The sequence below is a fragment of the Schistocerca gregaria genome, chromosome 1 (genome assembly GCF_023897955.1).
Source record: "Schistocerca gregaria isolate iqSchGreg1 chromosome 1, iqSchGreg1.2, whole genome shotgun sequence".
Classification (NCBI taxonomy): domain Eukaryota; kingdom Metazoa; phylum Arthropoda; class Insecta; order Orthoptera; family Acrididae; genus Schistocerca; species Schistocerca gregaria.
The window spans coordinates 711314984-711327032 of NC_064920.1; the positions used below are offsets into that span (position 1 = coordinate 711314984).

Consider the following 12049-nt stretch of genomic DNA (forward strand, 5'->3'; position numbering starts at 1 on the left):
ACATGCAACTTTCTTTCACACACATAACTACAGTCTCTGGCAGCTAGAGCCAGACCGTGTGTGTGTGTGTGTGTGTGTGTGTGTGTGTGTGTGTGTGTGTGTGTGTGTGTGTGTGTGTGTGTGCATTTTGTCTATTTTTGACAAAGCTCTTGCTGACGGAAAGCTGACTTCCTGACAGTCTTTTTGCTGTCCTTTCTGCGACTCAGCATCTCCGCTGTTGGATGAGTGGCAACTATCCTTTTCATAATACTCATACTATTAGTAAATACATTAATCATCAGAGAAAATTTGGAAACTTTTGGGTTAACATTTGCAGCTTGACAGAGTGCTCTTGTACGAATTATTTCTTCTTTTATTTTCAGTTATTTTTTATCATTTCTCCTAGTCTAAATGGATGACGAAGGAGTTATTTTGTGAAAGATGGGATTACTGTGACATTTGCCACAATATTTTTTCAACTTGATGCGAGGATGTTGTGAAAAGTGATGCCACCAAATTTTTATGTGAAAACTCTTAGAGCTTTCCAAATTTCTCACAACAAGAAATCAGTTTGTTGATAACATCACTGTACTGTGTTTGACTTTGTTGATGAAGCCACAACCTCACATCTCCTTCCTTCTCTATCAAAGCCCTTGAAGGTGTTATTTTAAGTTTTGGAGACAGATCAAAATCAGATGGGGTCCAAGTTTGGGCTGTATTGAGAATGATTGATGACAGCAAACCGAAGGTATCAGATTGTTTCAGATGTTGCAGCATTTATATGTGACGTTGGCATTGTCTTGCTGAAGAAGGAGAGGGGTGCTTCATGTATGGACAAATTCTTTGAATTAATGCTTTCACTATTCAGAGGATCCCGCCATACACTGACTTTGTTATGGTACACATTGCCATGTTACATACTACCATTTGGAGCACTTTAGCCACAGAGGGGGCAGCAAAGTGGGAAGGACGACCAAGTAATGTGCATGACACGTAATACCTCAACTGATCTTGAGAACAGAATAGAAAATTTGGAGGTATTACTTTTCAACTTGGGCTTGCATAATCGTCGAAAATAGGCCGATTACTGAAGAAGAATAAAATCAAGGTTATCTTCCGTCCACCACAAAGAACCGGGCCGGGCCCTGGTTGGATCCGTTAAAGACGATTTACAACTGAAGAAAGCAGGCGTCTACAAAATTCCCTGTGAATGTGGCTCTGCATATATTGGCCAGACGACAAGAACTGTCCATGAACGATGTACAGAACATGAAAGATACACCCGTCTGCGGCAACCATCAAAATCGGCAGTAGCAGAGCACTGTATTTCATTGGGACATTCAATGGAATACAATGGAACAAAAATTTTAGCTCCGGTTTCCGGATTTTGGGATTCCGTAATCAAGGAATCAGTGGAAATACGTCTTGCCGATAATCTTATAAATCGTGACAACGGCTTTCAACTGGATAAAACTTGGAATCCTGTTATTAAAATTATACGTTCACAGCGGAATAGACAGCGTCATTCGATACTCAATGACTAGATGATCTTTTACTTTCACCACCGAGGGCAGCACGTACAACTCGGCTATGCCGCGCATGTCAACACGTGCGCGAGAATCGGTATAAATACCGCGACTGCACCTGGGCTCTTCAGTAGTTGTGTACTCACCTGATGATGGCCGGACGTCTCTGGGCCGAAATATCGTGGCAGAATGTCGACGGGATCCGGCTGCATACCCGGAAATTGTTAGAAGCTTTATTATTGTATGATCACAGAGGTACTTAAAAAAAACTCACTATCTGATCTCACAACGTGTTACAAATACAAACAAATTAATCAATAAATATTAGTACAGGTAAAAAATAATGTACTTATTGATGAGGGTAATTGCATGGAAAATACTAAAAGGGCAATAAGTATCCTATTCTGCTCATGTGGAACTTACTAGTAAATGACAGAAAAATAAAATATTAAGTGAAGATGAAATCCTGCAGAATGAGGCAGTAAATTGGAAGAGGACTGACTGAACAAAAGAATGGTGGAATGGGCTACGTAGAATTTTTGGAAGAAATGGCAAAGAATTGAGGGGAATGGCTGTGACATGAGGCATAGAATGAATGGAAGGTACATTAAGAGAGTAAACAACCTGTCTGGAAAAAAATGTGTGTAGAACTGTAGTTATGTAAGTGAGCACCATTTGAAAATGCAGGTAACTACAGAATTTTATGTCTGTGCTACTTCTATCTGTTTCAAATGTGTACGCTTGCCTAGAAATTCATAAAGTAAGATTCCTTCCAAATAACAAATAAAATGCTCGTTCATTTGTGGTGCAGGTTTCTGCTTATGACTCTAGCTGTAGAGAGAGCGGCTGATTTTAAAATTTTTTTAACAGAATTTTGTATCTCATTTAAAAGTTTTCTTTTGTATCCATTAAAAACAATACACAGGAAAAAAATTAAAAAGTCATGTGTGAGTTTATGAAGGTACCATTTGGCACTTCATTAATTTCTGGCCTTGGTTCTGTTGTCTATAATTTTGCAGACATCTACTGCTTTTTCATTCATGTAGTGACTGAGAAGTCTTCAAATGGTGTATTTATAATATTGCAAGAATAAATAGTGCATGATAGTCAAATAGTAGTGGTGTTTGATGCACTTTTTGCTTAGGTGTTACTACAGTTTTAATTTAGTGGTTTTAAATTTTCAGATCTAACTAAGAGGGAACTGTGATCTAAAAAATCAGTATTTGAATTTTATTCTTCAAAAATGAAAAACAAATCACAGTATTGTTTGTAAATTGTTATTATTCTGGAACATAAGAGTTTACTGGATGGGCATCCATAGCCAGACATTACCGCATTGAATAGAAACTGCTGCAGCTGTTGTAAACCCTTTATTAAAGGTGTGACCGGATTTGTTTTTTTAATTTACATCATTAGATACAAATCTGAGTGAGAAGAAGAAAGACCGTTAACAATTTTACACAAAGGCCATATGGCAGAGCCAAAAAGTGTCCGGAAGACTGAGTGCATATGTTAATTAGTCAAACCACTATGTCTGATCCCAACCCTTCTTGGGAAATTTTGCGAAAAGAAATAGTCATGGAATTAAAAAATGTGGCTTGAAACTGGAACCTATGAATAAATGGGATGAGAGAAAAAAGATTGTAAAATGCGCTCTAAAGATAGTGGTGTTGGGATAAGTATAGAGTAAATAACAGTACCTCACCTGAAGCCACACTGGGATGGCATGGTGCCGGGATGGAACTCTGCGAGTGCCACACACAAACTGACTGGCTATTAAAATGTAGGCCCCGAGGGAAGCAGCGCATTTGTGGAAGTATGAACAACCTCCTACAAACTTTAAGGAAATAGTTATGAACCGGGCATACAAAAATAAACATTTTAATAAAACTAGTAACTGTCAATTTGCAATCAAATTTAAATTAGCAAACCTTATTCGTGAAATGCTCACAGACACCATGTTGTTGTTGTTGTTGTTGTTGTTGTTGTTGTTGTCGTCAGCGTCGTCGTCGTCGTCGTCGTCGTCGTCTTCAGTCCTGAGACTGCTTTGATGCAGCTCTCCATGCTAATCTATCCTGTGCAAGCTCCTTCATCTCCCAGTACCTACTGCAACCTACATCCTTTTGAATCTGCTTACTGTATTCATCTCTTGGTCTCCCTCTACGATTTTTACCCTCCACGCTGCCCTCCAATGCTAAATTTGTGATCCTTTCATGCCTCAGGACATGTCCTACCAGCCGATCCCTTCTTCTAGTCAAGTTGTGCCACAAACTTCTCTTCTCCCCAATCCTATTCAATACCTCCTCATTAGTTACATGATCTACCCACCTAATCTTCAACATTCTTCTGTAGCACCACATTTCGGAAGCTTCTATTCTCTTCTTGTCCAAACTATTTATTGTCCATGTTTCACTTCCATACATGGCTACACTCCATACAAATACTTTCAGAAACGACTTCCTGACACTTAAATCTATACTCGATGTTAACAAATTTCTCTTCCTCAGCAACGCTTTCCTTGCCATTGCCAGTCTACATTTTATATCCTCTCTACTTCGACCATCATCAGTTATTTTGCTCCCCAAATAGCAAAACTCCTTTACTACTTTAAGTGTCTCATTTCCTAATCTAATTCCCTCAGCATCACCCGACTTAATTCGACTACATTGCATTATTGTCGTTTTGCTTTTGTTGATGTTCCTCTTATATCCTCCTTTCAAGACACTGTCCATACCGTTCAACTGCTCTTCCAAGTCCTTTGCTGTCTCTGACAGAATTACAATGTCATCGGCGAACCTCAAAGTTTTTATTTCTTCTCCATGGATTTTAATACCTACTCTGAATTTTTCTTTTGTTTCCTTTACTGCTTGCTCAATATACAGATTGAATAACATCGGGGAGAGGCTACAACCCTGTCTCACTCCCTTACCAACCACTGCTTCCCTTTCATGCCCCTCGACTCTTATAACTGCCATCTGGTTTCTGTACAAATTGTAAATAGCCTTTTGCTCCCTGTATTTTACCCCTGCCACCTTCAGAATTTGAAAGAGAGTATTCCAGTCAACATTGTCAAAAGCTTTCTCTTAGTCTACAAATGCTAGAAACGTAGGTTTGCCCTTCGTTAATCTAGCTTCTAAGATAAGTCGTAGGGTCAGTATTGCCTCACGTGTTCCAGTATTTCTTAGGATTCCAAACTGATCTTCCCCGAGGTCGGATTCTACTAGTTTTTCCATTCGTCTGTAAAGAATTCGCATTAGTATTTTGCAGCTTTGCCTTATTAAACTGATAGTTTGGTAATTTTCACATCTGTCAACACCTGCTTTCTTTGGGATTGGAATTATTATATTCTTCTTCAAGTCCGAGGGTATTTCGCCTGTCTCATACATCTTGCTCACCAGATGGAAGAGTTTTGTCAGGACTGGCTCTTCCAAGGCCGTCAGTAGTTCTAATGGAATGTTGTCTACTCCCCGGGCATTGTTTCAACTCAGGTCTTTTAGTGCTCTGTCAACTCTTCACACAGTATCGTATCTCCCATTTCATCTTCATCTACATCCTCTTCCATTTCCAAAATATTGTCCTAAAGTACATCGCCCTTGTATAGACCCTCTATATACTCCTTCCACCTTTCTGCTTTTCCCTCTTTGCTTAGAACCGGGTTTCGATCTGAGCTCTTGATATTCATACAAGTGGCTCTCTTTTCTCCAAAAGTCTCTTTAATTTTCCTGTAGGCAGTATCTATCTTACCCCTAGTTAGATAAGCCTCCACATCCTTAAATTTGTCCTCTAGCCATCCCTGCTTAGCCATTTTGCACTTCCTGTCGATCTCATTTTTGAGATGTTTGTATTCCTTTTTGCCTGCTTCATTTACTGCATTTTTATATTTTCTCCTTTTATCAATTAAATTCAATATTTCTTCTGTTACCCAAGGATTTCTACTAGTCCTTGTCTTTTTACCTACTTGATCCTCTGCTGCTTTCACTGCTTCATTCCTCAGAGCTACCCATTCTTCTTCTACTGGTTCCTAAATCTCTGTCTTACCATTATATAATCTATCTGATACCTTTTAGTATCTCCGGGATTCCCTTCTTTTATGATTCTTGAACCAAGTGTTAGCTATGATTAAGTTATGCTCTGTGCAAAATTCTAACAGACGGCTTCCTCTTTCATTTCTTAGCCCCAATCCATATTCACCTACTATGTTTCCTTCTCTCCCTTTTCCTACTGTTGAATTCCAGTCACCCATGACTATTAAATTTTCGTCTCCCTTCACTACCTGAATAATTTCTTTTATCTCATCATACATTTCATCAATTTCTTCGTCATCTGCAGAGCTAGTTGGCATATAAACTTGTACTATTGTAGTAGGCATGGGCTTTGTGTCTATCTTGGCCACAATAATGTGTTCACTATACTGTTTGTAGTAGCTAACCGGCACTCCTATTTTTTTTATTCATTATTAAACCTTCTCCTGCATTACTCCTATTTGATTTTGTATTTATAACCCTGTATTCACCTTACCAGAAGTCTTGTTCCTCCTGCCACCGAACTTCACTAATTCCCACTATATCTAACTTCAACCTATCCATTTCCCTTTTTAAATTTTCTAACCTACGTGCCCGGTTAAGGAATCTGACATTCCACGCTCCGATCCGTAGAACGCCAGTTTTCTTTCTCCTGATAACGATGTCCTTTTGAGTAGTCCCCGCCCGGAGATCCAAATGGGGGACTATTTTACCTCCGGAATATTTTACCCAAGAGGACGCCATCATCATTTAACCATACAGTAAAGCTGCATGCCCTTGGGAAAAATTACGGCTGTAATTTCCCCTTGCTTTCAGCCGTTCGCAGTACCAGCACAGCAAGGGCGTTTTGGCTAGTGTTACAAGGCCAGATCAGTCAACCATCCAGACTGTTGCCCCTACAACTACTGAAAAGGCTGCTGCCCCTCTTCAGGAACCACACGTTTGTCTGCCCTCTCAACAGAAACCCCTCCGTTGTGGTTGCACCTACGGTACGGCTATCTGTATCGTTGAGGCACGCAAGCCTCCCCACCAACGGCAAGGTCCATGGTTCATGGGGGGAGGTGTATCAAAAGTAAAGTTTCGGGGTGAAATAACGAAGGCATTCAACATAAAAACAGGCGTAAGGCAAGGTGATGGCCTGTCTCCACCCCCTTTGACTGTGTACTAGAGAAAATAGTAATAGAATGGAAACAGAAGCTAAAAGAACAGAAGCTATCACCAATCAGACTAGGAACTAAAAACAAAGGTATTGAAATTCACTGTTTAGCTTTTGTGGATGATTTTTGCCATTCTTTCTGAAAACCTAACAAATGCTGGAATACAAATCAATCTCTTAGAAGAAATAGCCAACAAAACAAGTTTAAGAATATCTGTAGGAAAACTAAAGTTATGACAAATATAAAAAAATGCTCCATAATCCCTAGCAACAGATATTGGCCAGATAAAGAAGGTAAATAAATTTAAATATTTGGGAGAAATTGTCCAAGAAAATGACTTAGAAAAATTTGCTGTAGAAGAAAGAGTACATAAAATGGAGCGCGCTTCCGGAGTAAGTAGGTATGTCTACAAAAAAGGTGTCTGTCTAAAAATGTGAACATACAGCACTACAACATAGTAGTAAAACCAGAATGTTTTTATGCAAGTGAATGTTCAGTACTGAACTACAAATTACACAGTCCTAAAAAGAAAAGTCATTCGAAAAATATTTGGGCTGCCAAAAAATACAGAGGTATGGAAATTAAGAAACAATGAAGTAGTTTATCGCAACATAGAAAACGTAAATGAAACACTATGAAAGAGGCGACTGCTATTTTTTGGACAATTATACAGAATGAACAGCAACGGGTTAACCGAACAGATTTTTAAATATCTTTGGAACAAGAAGTCAACAATAGCCTGGATTCAAGAAGTTATGAAAGATTTGGAAAGAAGCAACATAAGTGAAAAAGATGCAACAGAAAGAGATATTTTCAAGAGGAAAATGTTAAAAATGGAAGGATTCCACCAAGGCAACAGGGAGAAGAAGACAGAGTCAAAATGGTCTGGGGAGAGAAATAGGGTTCATAGTAAAAAGATGAAAGAATACTGGAGGAAAAAGAAAGAACAACAAAGAAGGAAGCATTGAAATTGGTGTGTGGTCCATAGATGACCCAAGCAAAGAAAGAAAGAGAAGTAACTGTCAAGTGATGTGGGTCATTTAGAAACATAACATTTAGCCACTACTTTATTTGAAGTTGTAGTGTTCATCCCACAGCTATGTATTGGATTTTGCATTCTTGCATCATATGAATTCTGTTGAAGAGTTATAAAGTTGTTGCAAGTAGAAAAAGGTAGAACATTTGCAAACTTTGTTTGTTTTGGGTTTAATAGAGGGGTAAAGACAGCGGAGGTGGCTTGAAAGATTTGTATGATGTGAGGGCAAGTGCTATCAGACAAATCAAAGTCTACACTCCGTAGGGTGGAAGCATCCTGATCATTAAATATTAATTAGAGGTGACTTGAACCTACAAAATAAAGACTGGGATATATGTGGATTCATTGGAGGTAGTATAGACAGTCAGTCTTGTGAAGTAGTTGTGAACCCAATTTTCAGAAAATTGTCTTGAGCAGTTGGTTCAACAAACCACATGTAGTGGAAATATTTTAGACCTTGTAGCTGGAAACAGGCCTCACCTTATCAGTAGTGTCAGTGTAGAGACAAGGTTAATGATCACAGTATGTAGTTATGATTGTTACCGAAGTTAATAAATCTGTCAAGGGGGCTCAGAGAGATTTTATGGCGAGAAGAGCAGATAAGCAGTTGTTAGCCTCCTACATAGACAATGGACATCATTTGGTTCTGACATGATTGACAAGAGGAATTGTGGGCAAAGTTTAAACTGGTTGTAAATTGCACTCTGGAGAACTATGTTACGAGTGATTGGAGTAAGGCAGGAAAGACCCATGGCTTAATAACGAACTTTGTGAAAATGCTGAGGAAGCGGAGATTGTTGGGCTCTCAGTTCAAGAAAGAATATGTGGCTATAAAAAGTATGATGTGCGAAATGTACAACTTTTGTGATCATAACTTAACAAAAAATCTTGCTGAGCACCAGAGAAAATTCTGGTTCTGTCTAAAGGGGGTTGAAGGGATCTATCTAACCATTTGTCAGCCAATTTGGCGTGGCAATAGAAGACCTCAAATGGAAAACTGAAGTTTTGTTTAAAAAATCATGCATGCAGGAGTATCCACAGAGATATCATCATTTGACCATCACACAGACTCTTGCATAGAGGATGTAGAAATAGGCATACCTGGCACTGAGAAGCAGTTGGAAGAGTCAAAAATAAATATGTTGCCAGATCCGTATGGAATCCAGGTTCAGTTTTACAGAGAATATTTTTCAGCTTTGTCCCCTTACGTAGCTTGCATAATCTCGTGCCCAATGCAAAGTCTCAAGTGACTAGGAAAAAGTGCAGGTGACTCCCATAGGCCCACAAAATTACAGATCATTATCCTTAACATCATGTTGTTGCCGAATTCTTGGACGTATTCTTGGTTCGAATATCATAAATTTCCTTGATACAGAAAAGCTTCCATGAAAAGCATCACTAGTGCAGAAATCAGCTTGCCATTTTCTTACACAATATCCTCCAAACTGTGGATAAAGGACAGTGGGCAGATTGCATAATCCTATATCTCTGGAAAGCATGTGACATGGTGTCCCACTGCATACAGAATAGGTTCACAGATATGTGAGTAACATTTCTGAAGTAACAGAACCCACTATGTTGTCCTGGACAATTAGTGTTCAACAGAGACAATGTTAATGTCTCGTACATCCTGCATACCAGGTTGAACGGCTTTGTCATGGTTGTTAGTAATTCCAAATGAGAATTATCTACTGCAGGTGCCTTGTTTCAGCGTAGATATTTCATTTCTGTCTCAAATTATTCTTGTAGTATCACATCCCCAATATCCTTTTCATCCGCTTCTTCTTTGATGATATTTTCTTCAGGTTTATTTTTCTTCAGGTTTATTTCCTTTTACTGCCCATCTACATAGTCTTCCCACAGTTCAATCTCCTTTGTTTAGCACTAACTTGCCACCTGCACTCTTGATACTCATAAAGCTGTATCCTTTTTTTTTTTCCCCCTCCAAATATGTCGTTAATTTTCTGGATATGCTTTTCACATAGCTGTGCATGTGTCATTGAATTTATAGTGAATTACTTTCATCTCATGCTCTAGAATTGTGCATTTCATTGGTATCCTGAAGGCAATATTTGATGAAATTGTGTTCTGTGTTTGTGATTACACTTGTCAAAGTTTCCATCTTTCATTCACAAGGATTTCATTTTATATCTTAGCTTCTATTACTAAAGCTGTTGGTCTGTTGCTTACAATGTCTTTCATTATGTGCAGTACTCAGGCCATCAGATATTCTTTTACTGCAGTACACTGTGTGTTGTTGTTGTTGTTGTTGTTGTTGTTGTTGTTATTGCTGTTATTGCTATTATTATTCTTGTAGGTGATGGTGAAGAAGAGGATGGTGAAGGAGAGGGTAGTGAACCAGCAGTAAATCCTCCTGATTCTGATACAGAAGTACGAGGTGAGCGAAGTCACCTGATTGTCTGGCAAGTGGCTATAACTGATTGAGAGTCGTCTGAAATGTGAGCTTTATCTTAACATGGAAAGACACCACTAAAGTTCATTAGAGAAAAATTTAGTCTAAACAGAACACTTTTCTCCAAACAGTTGTTGTGATTTGTCTGTAACGCTGACTACAGACAGTGTTTTGTTACTATGGGCAAGGGTTGGATTTAACAGTTATGCAATCTTTGTAATTGCCTTACAGAATGACAGACGTTCTGTGTTTGATATGTTGTAAAGCTGATGAGATTGCTTTATTTATAGCCCGTGCCCAAATCATTGTTTGGGATAAAGCTATGTAAGGTGTCTATGGCTCCTTAGGATGAATTTGTCTCAACGTTTGTTTCATTTGTTGTTGCTCTTGAGTGCTGTTACATAGGTTTTGTTGTTTATTGTTTGGTAATATAGTTTTAGAGAACATTTTTGAGATAAGCAAGTAAAATGAGTTATATTTGTTTCACACAATGTGTACAAGTTGTTAATATTTGCATATGTTTATATTTTATTGCTTTTTATAAAACAATAATTGTGTTACTGATCTGTGATGTTTTTGTTTCCTGCTTTTTGTATCATAGAACCTTGATCGTGAGATCTTGCAAAGTTTGGATGTAAAGCTTAAGATTTTATATGAAAATTGTTAACACAAAAATACATGTTGATGTGTGTGAAAATTGTGATTATGAAAGGTGATTTCTTCTTGAAAGAGTTTCGTTTATGACTCTGCGAAGAAGTTTTAGCTTTTTTCCAGGTAACAAAGATTAATTACTGTTAGACTAACATTAGCATACTCTTTATAATTCAGTTAGCCAATACTGCTTTGTATGACAAGCACAGAACAGCTGTGATCTGCCACGTAAGTAAATAAATTTCATTTGGTGCTCTGTTGTTGCATCAGACTATTCAGATTTTGAGTAGCATCAATGATGGCAAGTCAAGAGCAGCCCTCCGTTTCCTCCTCCCACTCACCAACTACTAAAGGCCCAAGATACAGAACCTTTGTACAGGAGAGATTTTGAAATAATCACATTAAAATAGTGATTTGCAGTTTTGTGCAATATTGAAAGTGTTTTCTTTCTCTTTAGGTACTAGTAGATGTATTTTATCTTTTGTTTGAGATTTTGTACAGCAGATTCTAGATTTTACATTACTAGATAGGCCTGTCAAATATTTTATGAGAATTCATATGAGAGTGAACATTTTCTGATATCAAAAATATGAAAGATTTGTATGTATGTGCGTATGAATGAATGAATTGTATGTTTCCCATTTATCTTGTTAATACAACAAGAGGAAATTTTTATGTAAGAGCTGTATTCAGCTCATGAAATACTAATTCTGTGTACTCTTGCCAAATGTGTGCATCCACACAGAGAGAAATGAAAATGAGCTTCGTGTAATTGTTTAATTGCTGTCTTTTGTATCTTGAGAACGTTTGTCAATGGAATATGTATATTTTGAAATGTTATTGTAAAGATTTGGTTTTATTTATTTATTTATTTATATTCATTTTGCTTTATAACCAAAGAATGAGAATGTTGATAACATGTAGCAGAATGAGCTTTCTCTGAGAGAACTATCATAATAAATAATGAAAGAGATTCCTTTTTTATTTTTCAACTATTACTTTAATGCCTCATGTGCCGAAGAGTACAGTATAACAATCATTAGCTTCATTGAAGTGTATCAGCAGAAGACCCACCTTAAACCTTTGGCATGAAGGGCACTGCATTGTATGGGCTCATCATTTGACTCACTGGATGGTAGGCTAGAAATTTATATCTTTTTTTCAAAAGAGTTGTTGCTAGTAATAGTGAGTTTGTGTGGTGAGTTAACAATAAATTACATAATCATCCATTTCTCCATACATAAAATTGGCTGTCTTCTTACACT

General features: G+C 37.8%; 1 protein-coding gene across 27 annotated transcripts in view; it reads left to right on the plus strand.

Annotated features, from left to right (window-relative positions):
* Positions 1-11757, plus strand: part of LOC126365838 (C-Jun-amino-terminal kinase-interacting protein 4) — a 249852-nt gene extending 238095 nt beyond the window's left edge. For all 27 annotated transcript variants that reach the window (XM_050008650.1, XM_050008678.1, XM_050008553.1 and 24 more), the window contains one exon: positions 10038-11757. In XM_050008650.1, coding sequence (XP_049864607.1) covers positions 10038-10165 — 128 coding nt within the window. In that variant the 3' untranslated portion in view covers positions 10166-11757. The remainder of the gene's footprint in view (positions 1-10037) is intronic.
* The last annotated feature ends 292 nt before the right edge of the window (positions 11758-12049 follow it).